At 40.5% G+C, this 23,748-nt stretch overlaps 1 protein-coding gene across 1 annotated transcript in view; it reads right to left on the minus strand.

Moving 5' to 3' along the window:
- Window positions 1–23,748, minus strand: part of ap2a1 (adaptor related protein complex 2 subunit alpha 1) — a 58,336-nt gene that overhangs the window by 31,564 nt on the left and 3,024 nt on the right. Inside the window, 8 exon segments of the mRNA XM_052042933.1 lie at window positions 1,878–2,046; window positions 3,131–3,281; window positions 4,103–4,211; window positions 7,194–7,295; window positions 11,498–11,627; window positions 12,877–13,070; window positions 14,234–14,376; window positions 18,651–18,719. Coding sequence (XP_051898893.1) covers window positions 1,878–2,046; window positions 3,131–3,281; window positions 4,103–4,211; window positions 7,194–7,295; window positions 11,498–11,627; window positions 12,877–13,070; window positions 14,234–14,376; window positions 18,651–18,719 — 1,067 coding nt within the window.

The following is a 23,748-nucleotide window of genomic DNA, read 5'->3' on the forward strand; positions in this document are numbered from 1 at the left end:
ACAAGCCTTAAGGCTAGAAATTCTATTGATCCTGTGCCAATGACCATTTCAGCCTTGGGCTGATGACTTCAATTGGGTCTTGGGCAACAGTGAATGAGTGGCAGTTGTTTTTGAGGTTGAAAATATGACAGCCAGGTTTGAGGAGAAGGAATGGTAGAATGGAGATTATAGGGTCACTGGGTCCAGCTTGCAGGTGTGCGCACACAGGATGGAGGATGGTGGAGGTGCACGGAAAGAGTACAGGAAGTCCTCGGGTTACAAATGAGTTCCGTTTTTGAGACTTCGTAACCCGATTTTCTAGGTAACTCAGAACAGTGTCCGCACATGCGCACTTGGGCCGGGGATCGTGGCCGCGCATGGCCCCAGCTGCACATATGCACTTGGCCTGGGGTTCCCTGGCCACATATACGCACTTGGCCTGGGGTTGGGCCAAAGAAGGTGTACCGCCGCCGTGGTAGGATCGGGGGCCAGGCCCACTTACGAACCGACCTTTGTGGTTGGTTCGTAAGTATGGGCGTTCATAAGTCGGCGACTTCCTGTACCCTGAAGGATAAAAGGTAATAATCAGAATTGCTCTCGTTCCAGCAACAATGCTCATCCTAGGATGGCAATGCCCTTTGTAGAAAGATGTGAATTGACATGCATCTGATGTGGCAGGCATGTCAGATGCACAAGTGTGGTATGTACCAGACAGAAGTTCTAGAGCGAGGCAAACATGATCCAAAAAAAATGTCATTATTGCATATCACTATGTACATTTTCAATCATGTAGTACTCCAATGAGCAGCACTAATGGATCCAATTTCCAGATCTTTCTTTCTGACCCAATTATTGTCCTGGGACCTGCTAACCCAGTGCACCAAATCAAGAATCTTTCTGGTCTGCACAGTTTATCATGACTCTGGGGACTTCCTTTAGCTACAAGGCCTTTAGTGCAATTTTATATTACAACAGGTGCACTGAAAACAAATATCTGGACGGTGCTGTGTCATGTCCTTTGGCTACCAAAAGTCACATTGAAAGGAATGATACCGGAATAAAGACTCAATAAAGATTGAAAAGGGAAAATTGAGGAGCAACCCAAGAGGTTTTTAGGATTATAAAGCAGACAAAAAACATGTTTCCACTTATGGGGGAGTGAAAAGCTAGAGTCTACAAATACAAAGTAAGCACTAATAAATTCACTAGGAGTCACTAGGACAGATATCTTGACCGCGAGTGAGTGCAAGTCACTATCACAAGGAATAATTGAGGCAAATAGGATAAAGGAATTTGAAGAGAATCCAAATAAATATACGAAAGTGAAAGACGAGTCAGGTGGGAGGATGACGACAAGGGACTTATATCACTAGCAAAGGGCTGATGGGCTGAACGGCTTGCATTTGTGCTTGCAAGGCTCACAATAAAGTAACAATCCTACCCTCATACAATAAAACCACTACTTTGGTTTAGTGATAATGGAACCAAATTTCACAAACAAGAGCAGATTATTTTCAATCACATAGTCAAGGTATTTGACGCTTAGGAGTAAGAGATGATAATTCAGAACATCAATGACATTGGCATCAATAAAGCCAAGAAATAAAGTTGACAAGGAAAGAAGGTTTGGAGATAAATGACAGAGAAAAATATATCACACTGAGACATCAAGGGTGACGTTCTCAAGTGGATTTCAACTAATTGCTAACCAGGAGAATAGGAGGCTGTCTACACCACATCTAAATGTACTATGCATACAGCTTCAGGAGTGTTCAATGCTAATTATAAAATAGCTCAATATAGAAAAAAACGGTTTTGGTCTCCAGTACCCCAGCATTCTTTACCTTAATGGATTTCACAAAAAAAAACTTTGGTTTCTTCAAAATAATGAAGCTTACCTTCAGTGCGTTGATGACTGTTTCAATGTGGGTCTTGACAGCCTCGTGGGAGAATTCTGACCCTGCCAGCAGACACATGCTTTCCAGGGCTAGGTACCGCAGGTTAGTTTCACGGTGCTGCAGGAACTGGCCAAGTTGGTTACACGCACGCACCAACAGGTTAGGTTCACTGCCAGGAAATTTTAAAAAGTCATTACAAGATTAATTCTCAAAAGCAAGCCAATTTCCTCCCCAGTATTGCAGAGATGCAACAGAAACAGTTTGCAGATTGCATACCAACAGCAGTCAAATGAATGGGAAAAGAAACTAGTCTGGGCCTTTTAGCTGGTCAGAGGATCCACAAAATAATTCACAAATCTACAAAGAAGGCACGCCAGCGGCTCTATTTCATTAGGAGTTTGAGGAGATTTGGTATGTTGCAAATTTCTATGGATGTACAGTGGAGAGCATTCTGCCTGGTTGCATCACCGCCTGGTAGGGAGGCTCCAATGCGTGGAATCGAAAGAGGCTGCAGAGGGTTGTAGACTCAGCCAGCTCCATCATGGACACAATCCTTCCCGCCATAGAGGACATCTTCAAAAGGCGGTGCCTCAAGGTGATGTAATCCATTATTAAGGACCCTTACCACCCAGGACATGCCCTCTTCATGTTACTAGCATTGGGGAGGTGGTACAGGAGCCTGAACAGTTTCAAGAACAGCTTCTTCCCCTCTGCCATCAGATTTCTAAACTGTCCATGAACACTACCTTGTTATTCCTCCTTTGCACTATTTATTTATTTTTGTAACTTATAGTAATTTTATGTGTCTTTGTCTTGCACGATACTGCTGCCACAAAACAACAAAATTTCATGACATATGTCAGTGATAATAAACCAGATTCTAATTCCGTATCTTTCTCATACTTTTCCTCAGCACTGCACTTTGACGTAGCCGGAATCAATATTTTCCATAGTACAAGGCACAGTGTATGCTTTAATCCTAAGTCTTGGTTTCCTATTTACAGATTGGTTTACGTCCATCTTGGATATCAGATCCAACCCTCCTTTCCATGTTTACATCTGGGTTACAGTTCTAGAGTACCACCTGCTTTCACTCAACCGGCTACATGCTAGGAGAGCCAAAGTATATGCATTGATGGACAATGAGTATGGAAAGCATCAAAGTCAATCCTCTCAATCATTGACTGAGCTGCACTAGCTATATCACAATATGCCTATCCCACTAAACCATATATGAGCACCATGTCACATACCTGTCATAATGTATAATAAGGCTGATTGCTTCAAAAAGAATTGCATTCTTAGCGTTGGAGTGTTGTACCTTCTTGGATTTAGGTGGCTCCTGAGCTTTATTCAGGATAGTCTCCATACATTCAATCAGACGGCCCTTTACAGCAGTGTCCTCTGAAAGGGGATGAAACAGGAGTGCAGAAAAACTATCACGCTCGCTGGCCAATTAAAGAAGTTCTTAATGATACAGCAGTGAGAAAACTATCTGACACATTTCTGTGCAACTTGGTTCACTATCCACTAAGTATCGAGCAACCTAACATTTTTTTTTAAAATATCATATTTCAGGATCTGGGCATCACCAGCATTTAATGCCCATTCCCGAGTGCTCTTCTCGGCCACTTCAACAATCAACCACTTTAGTAAGCCAAATGGCAGATTTCCTCCCCTGAAGAGCATTCGTGAACCCAATGGGTTTGTTCCTGTAACACTCTAGTAGCTTTGTGGGTCATCATTACCACCAGTTTTTTTTAAAATATAAATTCCAGATCGTTAACAGACTTCAAATTCCACAGCCAGGATGGAATTTGAACTTGCGGCTCTAGATTGTTAGTCCAGGCCTCCAGATAACTAGTCTGGTGACTTAACCACTGCATCACTACCATGTCATTATCTACATTAAAAAAAAGTCTTGCATTTGTGCAACACCTACTTACACACTTTGCCTTTGGTTGACATAATTTCAGAATCATGTTTTTACTACTGCAAATTGTTTTATTAATATTTTTTATTTCGATGATGGTATGTCAACTAAACATTCCCATTGCAGTGACACCCAAGAGTAGCAAACAGTTCCGTCATTCCACTACCATCTTCTGTTTAACAATTATATACATGTATGAAATGATTCATGGGCAACACTGCATGTAATTTAGGGGAGAGAGATTTGTCAATCACAACAATGCAGGACACAATCATTAGGGTGAATGCCTTACCAGGAGGAGGATAGCACTGCAGGAGCCGCAGCAGCTTGACAGAAAGCCAGGGTGCTGGAACAAAGTAATACGTGTAATCCTGCAGGTCCGTGGAGGCTGAGGACACAATCTGAAACAGCCAAGGAACAAGAATTATACAAACTATTTGTTAAATGTGAACCAAGCCTCTTCTAAATCATACTCAAGAACATAATAAAAGTAGGCCATACAACCTTATGAACTTAGTATGGCACACAATATCATCGTTAATCAGATCTCTGGCCTCAATACTTTCCTCTCCCACCCTCATAACTGTCGATTCTCCAACAGTCCAAAAATCTCTCTCAATCTCAGCCAAGAATATACTCAATGACTCATCACTTATCATTTTCTGATTCCAAAGGCTGACTCAATTCGAGAAAACAAATTCCTCCCCATCCATCTTGTGAGCAAACACTTTGTCTGAGACTATTAGGAAAGTCTTGCTAAGATGTACACGTTCATCTGCACACATCCAGATTTTGATGCAAATTTTATATTAAAAAAAAATGAGAAATGTTTATTCCATTCCCCCATATTCTCTTCATATCTAGGACAATCTGTGTTAACCATACCTAGATCAGTTACATCATGTTTGTAACTCTGTTTCAACAGCATGCCTCAAACCCAACTTCAGAACAGTATAACCTACTGAAACATGGAATACTGTTCCATTTTGCAAATGGGTGGGACTAATTCAGTGAGTTGCATGGCAATTTGCAAGTTAGTAGTTTTACACTGAGGTCAATGAATACCACTCGTGGACTCATTTCACATAGGATGCAAGTCTTTATGTCCGATTGCAGGGATCCCATCAGTTTGGGCAGGATGTAAAGTTATGTCCATAGATGAAAGATCAGCATCTAACCCACAGCATCTTTTGGTTTTAAACCGTTAACTAACACAGTTGTAAACAAGTAACGTTTTTGACTGAGAATGTTGGAAAAGGAATGTGGGGCACAGGGATCTAAAGAAGCACTTAATGGCAAGTACAGACATGGTTAACGTGATCTTCCCCCCACTCTCCTTGCAAGGTGAGGGGAAATAAACCTTTACTGAGCATTTTATCCTTCCACAAAGTGGTGATTAAAAGGTGATCCTGCTTAAAAGCAAGCATGAACCCTGCCACATTACAGAAATGCTCTGCATTGCCATGTGTTTCCTCACCATCCCATCCATCATATGTCCTACTGAAAGAACTTTCACTGGGATACAACCCCAGTGACAGCACATCCTCTGACATCCTGCCAAAGCAGCCAGGTGCAAGTCTATTTGCGTGCTTTTTGTGCTACATGGAGTGAATGGCACAGGAAGAGGCAATTCAGCCCTAGTTATTGCTGGCATTTATAATCTATTCAAACATCCTGCTGTATTTTCACATTTATCACTACAGCCCTCGACTCCCTTCTCTAGCTTCCCTTTAAATGCATCTATTCAATCTCAACCTTTCTTTGTGATATCAAGTTCAAAATTCTCACCGCTCTTTAGATAAAGAATTCCCCATTTGGCTTTCAGTGACTATTTTATATCAAGGCTCTCTGGTTTGTTCTACCAACAGTGGAAATATTTTCTGATCTTAAAGAGAAACGCCATAATTCCAAAGAATTTTGAAAAGGTAGACATGTGCAACTATCTTAAAACAAGACAGGCATATGTCAGTTGCTGTTGGGCACCCATCCCCGTAAATTCTTACTCTTCTCCTTCCTCAATGGTCTCTATATCCTTTCCATTATATGGTAGCCAATATTACACAGAGGATTTCAAGTGCCATTTATTTAAGGTTTGATGCAAGTTTAGCACAGCTTCTGTGGGGTTTTGGTTCTGCATTTCTGGTAACAAACAGACACATGACTCGGTGTGGCTGAACTGTGTGATGACTTGACCTGTACGGTCAGTGTGCAGGACAGGTTTTTCGCTGTGCCTTGGTGCAGGTGACAGTAATAAACCAATACCACACCAATACAGAGAATGGAGGGATATGGACCATGTGTAGGCAGAAGGGATTCGGTGTCATTAGTTTAATTAGTTTAGCATAACATTGTAGGTCAAAGGGCCTGTTCCTGTGTGTGCTGTTCTAAAAAAAATGTTCTAAAGACTTGGTTTGCTTTTTCTGACCTGTGCCAATAACCTTAGCAATATTTTTTTAAACTACAAAGATGTAATATCTCACTAGTGTTCAAATTTATCTACCAGTTAGGTGCCCATTCAGCAAGTTTGTTGTTGCCTTGTACTTCATTCTAGTGTCGAAAAATGACCAAACACACCATGCTGTGCATACCACGTAGTGACGTCCAAAGATATTATTGCCAAGTCTAACTTTTTAAATATAAATTGTTAGGTATGTGAAGCTGCTTTTCAGTCCAATTCAACACAGACAGTTTTCAGCAGAGGCAGCTGTACTATGGTGAGAAGGCAAAGCAGAGTGGCAACTTACTCACTGGCACTGACGTCAATGGAGTCTCTGGATATGAAACCCGAGAAATTTCCGCAGGGCTCGAATTTTTTTGTTTTTTATTATTGGTTTAGTTCAGAGCTGTTTATTAGTGTTCCACAAAAATTGGGCATATATGGTTATTAACAAAAACTGAGATGCAATGTTTGGTCTCTCTAAAGTGCAAATATATTGAAATCTGTAATAACAGGCACATTCCAGTAAATTATCTTGTTAAAGTTTACCACCATCACCCCATTGACCAGTTCATTCCACAAACAAAAGGGAATACTCTATAGTACACATGTACAGTACATTTTGAAAGCTACATGCAACATTCTTTAAAGCTAAATGGATAAAAGTGTGAAATTTACATGGTTGAAATTTATCGCCATGAGGTTCTATGGTGAAGATGTTTTTAAACATTTTCCAGTGTTCTTTTTTTAAAATGTATTTAAAGTTCTGTTGGTCAGGATATGGGACAGGACCTTCATCCACCAGGTCATGGGAAAGTCCCAGTCAGAGCAGCAAACATGTTTTCTACATATAGACAGCCAAATGATCAGTTAACAGAAGTCAATATGCACAGAAGGGGGCAATGCTTCAATGATGAAATGCTCAAGCATTTCCACGATCACTTACCCGACTAAGTCTGGAAACAGCCAATGAGACGCACGTCTTGAACTCATCAGGGTTCTTCTTGCTCAGACAAGTAATAAGACTGGTGGCAGCCGTCACTACACCCTGCAATGAACCAAGACTTCTGTGAAACAGGCTTAATGCAACGTAGATGCTCCAAGACTTGGAAAATCAAATCACATTTGGACCAGCAGACTTTGGTCTAGTGTTTGACAGTTCTTGGCTGAATGTTATCGATCCACATTTGTCCCAGCATCACTAATAGATCCCAAAATCAGCAACTCATTAGCATATTGTTTGTGTCCCTGGGTGCAATGTTAAACTCCTTTCCTGTTCCAGTTATTCAGGTAGCAACTGAACAATTGCATGGTACTATTTTATCAGGCAGTTATGAAGTCTTGGTCAAACTCCAATCAAATGTTGTATGAGAGACCTTGACATATGCAAACTCATCATAATATTTGCCTGAAAAACAATGACAGCCTTTCAATGCAAGTGATACAAAAAAATTGCAAATTGGCAAGGTACAATATTTGTTTCATTTCTGTCCATTAGTATTTTTTCATTTTAAGCAGAGAAGAACAAGATATTTAATTACACTAGCAATAGAATTTCACTTTATGACACCACCGTGGTTAACCAAAATCCTAATGGCAAACCTGCTTCTGATTTGGAGCAGCCAGTTTCCACTTGTGACTCCAGAGAAAATATTCCTTATAGTCATCAAAACTGAGCCCAATTGGATCATCAACTCATTCCCCAATACACCACACTTTTAGAACGTGGTTACAAGAGACAAACAATGATTAGGTGAATTAGTTTACTGTCATATACACAAGGGTGCAACGAAATTCCTTGTTCGCATGAAGCTCACAGCGTAAACAGCACACAAGGCAATAATAAATACAATGATGAGTGCCAATCAGCAGAATGGTGCAAAGATTGTAGTGCAATCTGAAGTAGGGCAAAAATTGCTAAAGTGATAATAGTGGAATAACAGAGAGATGGAGTTAAGAGTACGAGGACATGGAAGCACCACTGGGAAGTGAGTGTGAAAGATGTTCAGGAGCCTGATAGCAGCGGGGAAGAAGCCATTCTCAAGTCTGGATGTCCAAGCTTTCAAGCTCCTGTGCCTTCTCCCAGCAGGTAGAAGAGAGAGAAAAAACAGGAAGGGCTAAGGTGGTAGACATCCTTGATAACACTACTAGCCTTCCTGAAACAACACACCGAGAAGATGGACTGGATGGAAGGAAATGACAAGCCTGTGATGAAACAAGCTGTGTTTACTGCTCTCTGTAGGTTCAGTCGGTCAAGAGCACAGCAGTTGCCATACCAAGCTGAGATGCAACCTATCAGAATACTTTTTATAGCACATCTGAAGAAGTTCCACAGAATCCTTGTGGACATGCCAAATTTTCTCAGACGCCTAAGGAAATGAATGTGTTGATATGCTTTTTTGATCATGGCATTAGTGTGAAGGGACCAGGTGAGGTTGCTGGCGATATGGATTCCAAAGAATTTGAAGCTGTTGACCATCTCTACAGCAGCTCCATTGAGGAGGACAGGGTGGTGTTCACAACCCCACTTCCTTAGGTCAACAACCAACTCCTTCATTTTGCTGATGTCAAGGGCTAGGTTGTTGTTCCGACACCACCACACACGGTTCGTGATCTCTTTCCTGTACTCCAATTCATCATTGTTGTTGATCTGGCCGATAACAGTGGTATCATGGGCAAACTCAAAGATCAAGCTTGCGTAGTTCCTGGCCCCACAGTCTAGGGTATAGAGGCACACTCCAAAGCATTTTGTGGCATTACCTTTGTGATAAATGGAATAAACTCAGAACAGACCTGGCAGCTCAAATCTAGGCATCCATGAGACACTGTAGACCATCAACACCAAGAGAAATTTATTCCACAAAATGTAATTTCATCACCTGACATATCGCTCACTCTAACATTACACATCAATCCAGAGAATCAACCCTAGTTCAATGAGTGTGGAAGGGCATGCCAGGTGATAATCAGGCATAACTAAAATTGAGGTGCAAGTTCAACACAGGGGAATGCTTGCATGCTAACCAGTAAAAACAGCGCACAATACAGCAAGCCAAGTGGTCCTACAATCAGCAGATCAGATCAAAATTCTACATTCCTGATATAACCGATATTGAACAGTGGAAAACAATTAAACAGTTAACAGGGGAAGGCTCCAAGAACATTTCCGCCCGCAACGAAAGAGAGGCCCAAAATGAGTGCCAAGGGCAAGGCTAAAGCATCTACAACCATATTCAACCAGAAGTTTGGAGTGGATAACCCATCAGGGCTTCCTCACGAGAGGTCCTGTCTTCAGCCCATTTAATGCTTCACAATGTCAAGAAACAGTAGAGGATACAGAAAAAGTTACAGGACCAGACATCAGTAGTTGTACAACAGAACTAGCTACACCTCTTGACAAGCTGTTCCAGTACGATTACAACACTGGCATTTACTTGATCATGTGGAAAACTATGCAGGTATATCTTCTCCACAAAGACCAAGCCAAATCTAACCAAGTGAAATACTACACAGTCTATAGTTAATTATTATCAAAGCAATCAAATCTGTTGTTGCAAGCTATGAAGTGGCAATTATTCACAAATAACTGGGTTTCTGATACCCTGTTTGGGTTTTGCCAGGACCATATAGCCCCAAAACACATCACAGCCTTCGCACAAATATGGATCAAAGAGACAAGTTCCAGAGGCAAGATGAGTAAGGCTACCTGTGGCATAAGCAACTCTGGTAAAAAAAACATAGTCAATGAGCATCAAGGGGAAAAGAACTCCAATAGTTGGAGTCATACCTTGCACAAAGGAAGACAATTTGGATGATGGAGGGTAGTCATTCCAGCTGCAGGACATAGTTGCAGTTCAGATCACTGTCCCAAGTCCAATTACCTCTAACTACTTCATTGATAAGATTCCTTCCAGAAAGTCAGAAGTGCAGATGTTCACTGATGATTGCACAACAGATAGTTCCATTTGCAACTCCTCAGAAAATGAAGCAATTCATGCCTGCATGCAGCAAGACCTAGGTAATATTCAGGCAAGGGCTGATAAGTAACAAGTGATATCTGTGTTACAAAAGTGCCTGGTAATTACTATTTCTAATATGAGAGCCCAACAACCTACCGTTGTCCTTCAGTGCATTACAATTGTTCGGTTCCCTGCCTTCAACTTCTCGAGGTCATCGATGAATAGAAATACTACATAAATACTGTAGCTATAAACAGCTGATCAGAGCTGGGATATCCTGCAGCAAATGACCCACCTCTCGCCATCCCAAAGCCTTTCCCCTATCTAGAAGGTGCATTATGAGAGTGATGGAATTCTCTCCACTTGTCTGGATGAGTACAGCTCCAAGAGTATGCAAGAAAGTAGAAACAATCCCACTTCATTAGCACCCCATCCACCACACAAAATAGTCATTCTCTCCACCAATGGCACATGGTGCAAACTGCAGCCACAATCTACAACTGCAGTTGTTCACCTTCGCTACTCCAACAGTACTAAGCGCGATAGGGATCACAAGTGCACAAAAAAATTCACCCCCGCCCCCCCCCCAAGTACTCTTCCAAGTCGCACACATCCTTACAATCCTACAGCATTGTAAGAGTACCTTCACCAGAAGGACTGCAGCACTTCAAGGTGGCCGTTGAGCAAGAAATCCTAACCTTATCAACAAAGACTACATCCTCAAACATGGATAAAATCTGAGGTTAGGGTATCCTGCAGCAAGGCACCCTGATGCCCCAAAATCATCTACAAGGCACATCCAGATGTGATGGAATGCTCTGAATTAGTCCAGCTCCAACAACACAGGACTTTACACACCATCCAGTAGCCCACTTCATTGGCAACCCATTCATCATCCTTAATGTTCTTTCCACCACAAATGCACCTGCATAGATGCTCGGTTGTTGAAAACATTCAAAACTAAATCAAAGCATGTGGAGTTCTGGTGGGAATGTCAACTGGAGGTACAGGATTGACTAGGAACCCATTGAATATTGAAGCAGAGACGGGCTAAGGTTGCCTACTTCTGTTTCTATCCCTCATACTCTTCTTAGCACTTATTAAAGAGAATGAGATCTTTGGCCAACAACATTTCTCCCCTTCAACTGTTTGGGTAATTACAGCTTCTGACTGAAGAACCACCAAATTTTTAGCCTTACTGTTTGCTTGTACACCGAAAGGAGAATTTACCAAATGAGCTTAATCAATTTATACAAAAAAATTGATAACGTATTGCTAACATATTACTTACCAGATGCTGGTCATTCAGTAGATGCACAACTCGGGATGTCCACTCTCCCATGGGTACCAAATCTGGGGAAGTCTTGTAGAGACGCAGGAGACACAAGGCAGCACTCTGTTTCACACTATCCATTGTATCACTGACGACACAATGTCAAAAAAGTTCAATGTCAGTAATGAGTCAAAAATCAAAAAACAAAATGCAGATGCTGCAAATCTAAAATTAAGAACAAATGATAGAAACTTTCAGCAAATCAGACAGTATCTACAGAAAGAGAAACAATTAGTTTCAGGTCAAAGACTGTCAAAACTGGAAAAGGAAAGATAAAAAGGTAGTTAAGTTGCAATAGAAGGTGGCAGAAGGGGTGAATAGGCCAGCGTTGCCATGGGTGGGAGAGCTCATCCAATTAAATAGGATACAGGAGCTGTTAGAGGGCGATTATGTAGACAAAGTGTAATGGTGCTTCCATCCAAAACATTAACTCTGCTTCTCTTTCCACAGATGCTACCCGATCTGCTGAGTGTTTCCCAGCATTATCTGTTTTTACTGCATTTGAAGGTCCTAATTAGCCTTTGCAAATAAGGGCAGAATGTAATAAATCTGAGGTTTAACAAAATTGGATCTTCACAGTAGGCACAGAACACATTTTATGTAGACACTTGAGGTTGCATCAAGCACCTAGGGCTGTCCCAGCATTGGTCAGTCAGCACATGTCAGTGGTCCCCAACCCTTTCTTAACTGGAAGGCTCATTTGCACACACAGTAAAAATATGGAGCCCCACCCACCCCAGTAGATATCCAATGACATTACAGGCTGCTTCTTTTCAATGAGTTACAGCATCCTAGGGATTCCTGAAACTGTTGGCACCACACAGCCAAACCAGCTAGCATGCCAAGTACAATTATATATTTTTTTTAAATGTTTCCTTTTACCTCAATAAGATGGAAGTATCACAAAATCCCTGACCAAGTGAGAGTTGGAGAGATTGGAGGGGCAAGGGCTCGGGGGGGGGGGGGGGGGGGGGTGGAAAATGGGCAAGAATGAGGGGTTCACATACCCAGGTTAGCAACTACCAAACTAGCAACTCACAAGGCTGGTACAGCTTAGATTAGACAGTTTAGCAAATCATCCATTTTCCCCAACTTCTGAAGAACATATCTCAGCATTAATGTGCCATCTTCGCCATTTCACAAACCACCCACCCTCTCAAGGAAATGCCTGTTATTGCATAATTAGGAGCAGATGGAAAATCATTTATCTTCTGCTTATGACCAGAAAAAAAATGCTTGAAATACTCTACTCCATTTTCTATAGCACAACAGCAATCATTTGACAGAGATCCTAAACAAAAATGTAAATTGCAGACGCAGTTGAAGGACATACATACCCAGCTACCAGGATTTTGGGAATCTCAGAAGCAAATGCCTCTGCCATTTCCCTGCTGCCAACATTTGCAATGCAGTGCAGAGCGAGGCACATGAAGATAGGGTTACGGCTGGCCAAGTCGTTCTTGATGGCATTGTTAATCAGACGGATCAGCTCACTGTTAGAATTTACCAGCACAGAGATGAAAAGGTAACCCTGAGAACACAAAACACATGTCCAAGCCTGGATTCGTAAAGGACTGCCATGGTACAACTGATTACTTTTGTGGTCTTAGAAGGTTTGGTGCTCGACATGACTAAACATAAAATGAAATTGAGGAAATTACAATAAACCACAAAGCGCTAGTTAGAACACACAAGGTACAAGTGCACAAGACACAGTTTAGATACTCTAACACAAGAACTAGTGCACAGAACGATGACAAACTGATCTTTAATGTCAATGTTTTGAATTACCAGAACAAATTGTTGGCACCTTTGGAGTTTTTACAAACTGCCTGTCAGCTGATCTTAAGAGATCAATATGATAGTAAGCACAAAAATGTAAATCTGGAATATTATTTTATATCAAATTGTGGTACGAAGGCTGGTGCTTACAGATTCAAATAGTTCAAGTACACACCAAATGCATAGGAGAAAAACTCTTTCACCATCCAGCATGTTCCACACAATTGCAATGACTTGTGCAGTATAGTACACCCCACCCAAACCAAGGGAGTCGAATCTCAAAAATTCACAGACATCAATAAATGAGTAAATTTGATAAGTGAATAGATAAACCCTGGAATAGTTTAAAACAGCTTTTCCCAATGTCCTGGCCAATATTCCTCTCTCAAACCACACTACTCAAATAGGTGATTCTCTGATCATTATCTCCTTACTGTCCGTAGGACTGCACCGTGCACAAACTAGTTGCAACCTCTCCTTGTACACAACAGTGAGCACACAAGTGTTTTGTGATGTGAAGGAAATTATACAAAGGAAAGATCTGCTTTAGGAAGTCTGTGTGCAGCCTAATTATAGGATCAGTTTGACTGTGATATCCTTTTTAGTTGAAGGATCTGTGACCCCCATGTTTTGAGTTGAGACATTAAATACAAATACTCTGTTGAGACAACCATTTAATGTTTGCAACCAGATTTTTGAAAAGATATCTACTAATCAGAAATCTTGCTCAGAGTCTCAATGTTCCGATCTCTGAATAGTGAACCTGAAGAAAATGGGTGTACAAGGGGAACCAATTTGATTGGCTGGTATTCACCAGACGACAACTTTCCTCCAGATCTAACCTTCTGTCTGTAACAACCACACCACAATAACCCTCCCCACAGTTTTAATCAAGCACAAATAAATACTCACAATCTGCTTCTCTGTGTACTTATTAGAACTGAGCAGATTGACTGCCTCCATGTGGCCAAAATCAATGTCATGGCCGAGCAGGAAGATGAAGAGCAGCTTGCAGACGTACTTCTTCTTACTGTAACCATCCAGCGCCTTATCTCCTATACCAGAAACAAGAATTTCTCAGAAAATGTACAGATTGTGCAGCACAGCCAAAGGACAATAGCTCATGTCAGGGAGACAGTGGGTGAGGAGGTTATTTACTCTGAATTCCCATTCCTGATCTCTATTCAGTAACCTTTGTTGGAAAATATGTCAGCATCAAGGGAGAATAGATTAGGTTCTTCTGTAATGTTTCATACAGCTGAATAAAGAACCAACATTTGCTGCCAAGGTTCACAGTTGGGAAAGTGGTCAATTAAGCAAGTATCTATAGGACATAGAGCATCCATAAAGATGTGAAACTGTCCTCAGCACCTTTGATGATAAATGGTGAGATTTATTCAGATTTCTAAAAATGTTTTCCTTCCTCCTCCCCCATACCCTGCCCTAAATCCCAGTCATACCATCCAAAGTGTAGTAGAACTCAGGCTCCAGGCACATTGCTGACCTTTTTCTCCAACAGAGAGAATTTTTCAGAAAACAGCTGACTCATGACTCCAACAGGAAGCCTGGATGTGCTGAGGGAAATTGCTGTTTTCTTTCAGTTCCACAAGATGACTGCACTTAATCATGGGTGGACAAGGTAAAGAATAATATAGGAAACTAAAAATTGCACTGACCCACTGTGTTTGGAGGAGGGACTCAGTCCCACACTGACTGGTAAACTGCACCAGTTATGAATTTGCTTCCACTGCGTGACTAGCATTACAAACCAGCTCAGTTCCCCAATTTTAATATCTTAAACAATTTCCCAATTCTGGTTCCTGCTAAGCTCAAGAATAACATTACACTGAAAACTATTCTCCCTTCAAATAATGTGGATGCAGAAATAAAAACCAAAGTATTTAAAAGATTTCTCTTAAAAGTGTTCTAGTTTCCACAGGTATCTTGCTTCCACTGAAGACAGAATACTACAACCTTCCTCAACCTTTGTCATTCCCCGCTGCAGATTATTCCACTACAGAAATAAAACAGAAAACCCTAGAAATACTCAGCAGGTCTTGCAGCATCTGTGGAAAGAGAAATAGAGTTAAGCTTCAGGCTGAAGACCAGTCATCAGTTCTTCAACTGAAATATTAACTGTTTCTTTCTCCACACATGCTGCCTGACTTGCTGAGTGCTTCCAACATCTTCTACTTTTAGTTTCAAATTTCTAGCATCTGCAGTATTTGTTTAATTTTTATATTCCATTACAAAATCAAATATTTCCTTGACAGCAAACAGGTAAGAGAAAATCAGCCAAATCGTCCACCCATCTCACCTACCTTTCCTAACCCAAGGAAGCAATAAGACACACTATCAACCTAACTGCCACAAAAGCAGAAATGTTGGAACACGATGCAGGGTTTTTGACCCAAAACATCGACTATTCCTTTCCCCCCGACAGATGCTGCGAGACCCTCTGAGTTCCTCCAGCAGATTGTTAGTCAAGTAACATCTGTGGAAAGAGAAACCAGTCAACATTTCGGATCAGCAACCCTTCCTCAGAGCACCCTAACTGCCACCATAGTGCAGACCAGACACATGGGGATCCTTTGATTTCTGTTCCTTGATGCCAGCTACTGTGTTTCTTTACCAACTAAACCATCAAGAAGTGCTCTGTTTTCCTCTTCCCAAAATTCCTTCCAGCTACAGTCAACCTAATGACCAAGGGCGTTCACTTATTAGATTGGGAGGTGCTACTATGTAAAAAGATTGTTGAGAAGCAATAGAATTGCTGGTTTAGGATTTGAAAGGGACTGGTTAACATAAAGTGAATCAAAGTAGTTTCAACCATTGAAGTGAAACATCACTGCCTTTATCTTTTTCACAGATGCTGCCTAGCCTGTTAGATGTTTCCAGCATTTTTATTTTGATTTCAGAATTTTTTTTTGACTGTTTTCCTAAGTTGTTTCACCTTGCCCAGAACAGGAAAAACATAGGACACAGACTACACTTGAAATGGACAAATTTAAAAACTGATCTACAGAAACATTTGTTTCAGTGAGCAAGTGATCAATCCAAGGAACAGTTCCCCAGGGAAACAGTGGAATTTCCATGTGGATTCAAATGCAAATCAGATGTTTCACAAAACAAGATTCTAAAATCCCGAACACTAGCAATTTGAGACGGGCAATATGTTGAGTGCAAATTGGCTTGGAAGGGATAGAGGACACTGGGTCCATGGTTCCCAAAGCTCTGCACCACTGGGGGTTTCCCTTCACATTACATCTGGGTTCTGTGGCAGACTAATTAACAGAGTGATTGCACTGATTACTCAACAAGTCCATTATCACTGCATCATTACACTACTAGGACAAGAGAAGGTGAAGTAGGTGAACCTTACTCTATTTCTGTTTCGTTGCAATGTTGAATTGGAAACAGACTAGAATGTGATTAATTTCCTGGTGAGGAACAATACCAATGTCAGTACCTGACATTGCTGAAATGTGAAACTTGCAGATTAGACATTGTAGTTGCAGATTTCAGGCAAGGGGACAGGGATAGTTTAGTGCATGTTAACACTTTTTTTTAAAAAAAAGGATACATCAGATGTCTTGGTGGGCATAAAAATGTAAATCCCCAAGACTGATGAGATGAATCCCAGATTGCTATTGACCAAGAGGCCACTGAGGAGACTGCTGGAGCCCTGAAAGAGATTTTAAAATCTTCACTGTCCATAGCCGATGTGCCAGATGACAGTAAATGCAGTACCGTTGTTCAAGAAGGGCAGCAGGGATAAGCCTAATAGTCACAGGTTTGTTTTTCTTGGAGTGGAGGAGGCTGAGGAGCAACCAGGTAGAGGTATACAAAATTGAGGGTCATAGATAGAGTAGATGGTAAGAAACTTTTCCCCCATAATGGATACACTTAAAATCTGAGGGCACAGGTTTAAAGTGAGGAGTAAGAGAATTAGAGGGGATCCAAGAATGATTGCAATCCAGAAAGCACTGCCTGAAAAAGTGACAGACGCAGGTATTCTTACATCATTTAAAAAGCATCTGGATGGACACACGAATCACAAAGGCATATGGTAAAGAAAACGATGGACCAAATGCTGGTAAATGGGATTAACGTGGATGGTTAGCGTGGACACAGTGAGCAAAGGTCCTATTTCTGTGCTGTATAACTATGGCTCTCTACTCTAATACAAAAATGCCTGCAAGCTGTTCCACTGGGGTAGTGAACACAAGAGCTGTGCCCACAGACAACACGGCGTATCCTGAAACTGTTCACTATTTAATCCTTCACATTCCCTGTCTCCAATGAAACTGGTTAATCTCACAAAAACAGGCACAAAAGTATATCCAATCGGCATGTACAACTTTATACCTATTACACTCAGAAGCAAATGTCAGGTATAATAACTAGTAAGGCTCCAGTAGAAGCAAGAATAAAGCATACAGACACACAAAAACTCACGCAACATATTTCAGTTTTCATAAAACCTTTAGCTAATATTTTATATTGCTTAAAATATCCAATACAGAAATGGTTCACATCAGCGATTATGCTTCACAAACTTTCCCCCAACCCATTTTATCCAGCCTTATCAACATATTCTTCTGTTCTTTTCTCCATAACGTGTTTATCTAACTTCCCCTTAAATGCATTTGGCTCAACAATCGCTGTGGTAACCAGTTCCACATGAGGAAATAAATACAGACACACGTTTTTTAATTTGCGTGTTTCTCATTTTCTGAACGCACTGTTCTTTCCATTAGTTTCCAAGTCAATGGCACTTTTTGATGAGACCTTTCTCAACATTTCCCAGTCAAGAGTCCATCAGTCTATCCACAACCTACCAGGAGGTGCATAAATGTGAACAGGGAATCTCAGGCCAAGTTCTCTGTGCTTAGGGAAGATGGTGTCATATTTAATGAAGAAAAGCAAATAGCTTCCACTTTGTAGTTCAATGGATAGCATCATTGCAAATACTGTGTGGGGCAAGGAAGGATATAATTTTCCCAGAAATGCTAGCCTGTGTCTTTCACAATAGAATTTAAACCATCCAGTTTCAATCTGCAACTATCAAAAATGCACAGCCTAAACTGGGAAAGCAAATTCAATAGTATCAAAGGGGAATTGGATAACATTTGAAAAATAGAAGACCAAGTACTTTGGCCAGGAGCTCCAGGAACCCAAGAATCACATATCCCTTTATGTTCTACTGATGCTGCTTCTGTAGGCAGTTAAGTTGTGGAGTCCTTGCCAGGTCTGTGGTCAGTCACCAAAATCCATCATCTCGAATCAGCTCTAAAGGGGCTTCCAACCAACAAATGGATACACATACCTTTGAACTTCGATCGGATGTTTGCCAGTTCTTTGTTTATGCGTTTAATTTCAGCTTCTTTGCTTTTGCCTGGAAAGAAGGAAGGAGAAACTAGTGAACTATACACTTGGAGCAGTGTGGAGATATACTGAATGATCAAGATCATGAGGAGTTTTGATAAATAGAGTGAATGCATTATTACTGGCAAGAAGATCATTGAACAGCTAACATGGATTTTAATTTAATTGAAAAAAAACCAAAATATTTTAAAAATGTAATAATTTGCAACAATCAAAAATGCACAGCCTAAACTGAGAAAGCAAATTCAATAGTATCAAAAGGGAATTGGATAACATTTGAAAAATAAAAGAGCAGGCAACAGGGACTAAATCTAATAGCTCTTAAAGGAGATACAGGCACCTTCCGTGCTTTGATTCTTGAGAGAGAAATTCTTTTAGTCAAAATAATTTTATTAGAGACAGACATGAAAAATTAGAAAAAAAAACTTGCAAACTGTAGAAACACATGACATAAATACTGAGGATAGGAAATCAATCTGGTACTTTTAGATATTTGCAAGTTGTATCAGGCACCACTGGGACTTGAATCCAGACAGATGGGGGAAAAGGAAAGAGAGGAGCAAGTCCCCATTTGGAGATGCTGGAATCTGGAGAACAAAAAAAGATCTGGAGGAACTCAGCGGGTCAAGCAGCATCTGTGGGGGGGGAAGGAATTGTCAATGTTTCAACTCCCACAGATGCTGCTCAATCCGCTGAATTCCCCCAGCAGATTGTTTGTTGTTGCAAGTCCCCACTTGTTGCTTTTTTTTTGACTCACAGATAAAGTCAACTTGTATTTGTCTAGCACACACAAAAAAAAAAGCTGTTTCACAGGAACAAATGAAATTTGATCCAGACCACAATGTAGTATTAGGACTGGTTACCAGAGATTGATTGAAGCAGCCTTTTAAAATGGTGGAAAGTAAAGCGTACGGAGGGAATTACAGGGCCAAGGGCCTAGAGAACTGAAGATACCAATAGCGGACCAATTAACATCATAGATACACAAGAGGCCAGCGCTAGACAGATCTCCAAGGGATAGAGGGCAGACAAAGTTAAATGAATTTAAGGACATTTTGAGCCAATGCGAACTGAAGTACACCATTTGGTGCCTTAATTCAAATAATCATAAGTAAATGGGCAAATTAGAACTCGATTGCATGAGAGAAAAATGTTCCATAGGCATACCCAAATGTAGTCCCTCTAATAGCAAAGCATAGGGAAGGGAGTTATCCATGCTAAACCCATATAAAATTCTCCCAAGTATGGGTAATGGAATTGCAACATATTTTTCAATTCTGTGGCAAGTGCAATTTTTTTTTAAGTGTTCGTTCCATCCATGGGAATTCAGTTAAATACTTGGAATACATGAAAAATGAAAGACATTTTTAAATTACAAAACTAAGTGACACACTGGGGCTTTGTGCAAGAAAACAATGGAAAAATACAATTTAAAAAAAATCAGGAAATTGTGATTAATTAACAGTATTTGGATATTAAAGCTCAGTCTTAAACTACAAACTACAGCCTATTTTTGTATGGCTCCATCAGATAAAAATGAAACCAATGGTGTCTCTGCAGTACTGAGGGAGTGCTGCATTGTTCAAGATGTCATCTCTTAGACAAGATATTTATGTCATGTTCACTTCTTCTGAAGGACCTAACTAGAAACTGTCTGGCCAGCAATTTAGGGTTTTATAAGTTACAAGAGGAAGATAGGAGGCAAGGAATTCTACAGGTTTCAAAATTTTAAGTGTGCAAGCATTACTGACTCAACAGAGATACAGGGGGAAAGAAGTCTACATATCAGCTTAGGAAGAATGGCAGGGAAGATCTCACAACTAAAGACTATTACTTGCATAGACAACTTCTCTTCTCACATAAAATTAGAAAAAAAGTACACAGATATTGGGAACCACTGACCAGAGTGATGTTAAGAAAGTTCCTCTGTCCCAGATAGAATCGCTTGACACCACGTTCAAGAAGAAATGATGTGCTTACACATAGTTTTTAATTACATCTCAAAAGGGTTTCAAGTATAATAGATTACTTTCAAATGAAGAGTTTTTTGGTTGAAGAAATTAGTCATGATACAGACAAAATTCCCTGCTTTTCTCCAAATGGTGATGTTGGAACCTTTCACTGTCTATGTGTACCAAGATATGGGTCAAAGTTTGATGTTCCAGAGAACAATACAACACAACTCTCCTTCAATACTGCTCATCTCAACTGAGTTATGAGATCAGTCTCTTAGCTTAAAACATTTTAAAATGCTTTGTGCATTTAAATGAAAGCGAGACACAGTTATTTTACATTGAAAATAGTTCCAGCTTTCCCAAAAACCACTTTGTAAAAGCAGCATGTAGTGTGGATTGGAGTAAATGTCTCCAGCTAAAACTCTCCTATGAGCTGATATCATTGCACACAAGTAACACAAAGATATTCTAACAAAATACTTCTAGCTGTATTACAGTAGTGAACCAAGCCTCTCACTTCAGGAGACCCAGGTTAAGATCCCAGTAGTGAATTACTTGACCTCAGCCCAGATGGTAGCAGGAAGTGTTAAAAATGGCCTCCAAAGTCCCTGGGTTAGGAAGTAAAATAATATCAGCCACAGCGCTCAATGATGACCTGGTAGATAACACATCTGTGGATGTTGAATGGCAACAGACTTTCAAGAACTGAAATTCTGCCAACACTGTTGACCTGCAGTCAACCATGAAATGGGGCTCTAGAGAGCTGTATTAGAACAATGCCAGGACAAGTCAGCACCTCCAGGAAAGGAGAAAATCAGGGAGAGGGCAAAAAAGCTATTAACCTTATTTTCTCAAGCATTTTTTTTTAAAAGAAAAAAAACTCAATCCAGCAGAATCCACATAAAGCATGAAGTCCCAGCAATAACTCACTCCCAGACTTTCACATCAAGCCATTTTAATCACAACATCCTCTTCACTTAGTGAGCTGTAGGAAATAAGAGTAGGCCTTTCAGCCTCTACTAGAATGTAGTGCATCATGTCAACTTCCAGAAAAGCAAACAGCACTGACCATAAATTTGACAACATATTCCAACCACGTGTCCCTGCAAAGCTCCTCTTTGATTCCCAGGAGCAACAAACCCTATCATTCTCTCAAACAACAGCAGCATCCAAATCAAACAGCTTTTCATCACTACGTAACCAGATCTAAACATCTTACTGCTACAGTAAGACTGTATCAACTTATGCCATTACAAGTATTGACTTGGCCAATGTAAACTAGTTGCACCACGTTTGTACTTCATCAGCCTGTGACCTATCAAAATTATGTCATCCCCTGTAGAAAACACCTATAATCCAACCAACGCTACAATCTGTTTTCCAAATTGCCCTTTTTAAGATTAGATTCCACGTTTTGATTTATCTTTTTAAGATGGGTAACTAAATCCCCTGGATCAATTACCCGCTGCACTCTATCGACACTAAATCTAACACTACAGAAGATCCAACACTGATATGCAAATAGTGTTATCATCTGCATCTTAAAATCTCAGCTTTAATCTCAGAATATCCCAACGTTATCTCTTATAGATGTCAAACTGTAGATTTCCTCACACTCTTCTCCCAAAGCTCTTCAGACTTTACGTAAAAAAAATACAAGTTTGGTAATGAACTAAAGATCACATGCACTCTCATTTATCAAGCAATGGGCTTTCGGCAACATAACAGAACTTTTCAACATGAGAAAAATTAAAGCTTCATATTCCACCTCCCATGGCAACACCCAAGACGTTCAACTACCCCCCTTGTTCCACTCCTCTAAGTCAAAGTCTCAGCTAGTAGCTCTGTCAAATCAGAATCAGATGGTTGAGGTACAACTAATACAAGATTTGAGCACTAGACCTAGACTGACAGCCTGTGAGAGCATCAAACTGACAGAGAAGATGAGATATTAAATCAAAGGCCTGTCTTTCCATTCAAGTGGGGGCAAAAGACTCCGTGACTATTATTTCGAAGAGGAGCTGGGAGCTCTTCCCTGTATGACAACAGAATGAGGCTATTCGGCCCATCAGATCCATGCTAGCTCCCAGCAGAGCAATCCCATTATTCTTATTCACTGTCATTACCTTTCAACTTACAGCCCATACCTACGTTATGAATGTTTGACTTATGGACTCCCCTACTTAAGAATGAGCACCCATAATATTATTGAATTCTAAAGTCCAACATACATACATAAGTTCATTCCTATGAACAGCAGAACTGGTTTCCTCTCTCTCTCTCTCCACTTTTAGTAATTGTTCTTTCAATCTTATGCGCATTTGATGCCATTCATTACAATACTGTGGAGGTACGGTTTATTGGGGGAGGTATCAAATGATTTCTGTGTATTTTCTGACACAGACAAAATCCACTTATGGACGTCTGTGTAAACAGAACCCATTCATTATCCGAGGATAGCCTTTATTCTCTCTCAATCTTGCAAGCTGTTCTCTCTTTGTCCATCAACTCCCATTGATTCTTTCGTCACCTACCCATACTAAAAGGGTAATTTATGGTAGTCAGTTTTAGGATGTGGGAGGAAGCTGGAATATTGGGGTGGAGGTAATCTACATGGTTACAAGGTAATCTACATGGTTACAAGGTAATCTACATGGTTACAAGGTAATCTACATGGTCACAGGAAGAATGTGAAAACTCCACACAGCCTGTACCAGACTCAGGATTAGATGTGGGTCACTGGAGCTGTAAACTGGCAGCACTAACTGCTGCACCACTATGCTACCCTTGCTTTGACCAGTATTTATCTTTCAACTAACATCAGAACCAGATAGTTAGATAATGAGATTATTATGACATTGCTGTTTGTGAGGGCTTGCTGTGTACAAATTGATCTCCCTATTTCTGACAGTGATTCAGAGCAGACAACACTGAAACATTTTATTAATGAGAGAAGGGTTTGTCCGATGTCTTTCTTTGGAACAAAGATGATTGAGGGGGAAGTGTATAAAATTATGAGAAGCATAGTCAGGGTGAACAGGAAGGACCCTTATCAGGGAATTCAATAGCTACAGGTTATAGACT

Source organism: Pristis pectinata, chromosome 33 (assembly GCF_009764475.1).
Source record: "Pristis pectinata isolate sPriPec2 chromosome 33, sPriPec2.1.pri, whole genome shotgun sequence".
Lineage (NCBI taxonomy): Eukaryota > Metazoa > Chordata > Chondrichthyes > Rhinopristiformes > Pristidae > Pristis > Pristis pectinata.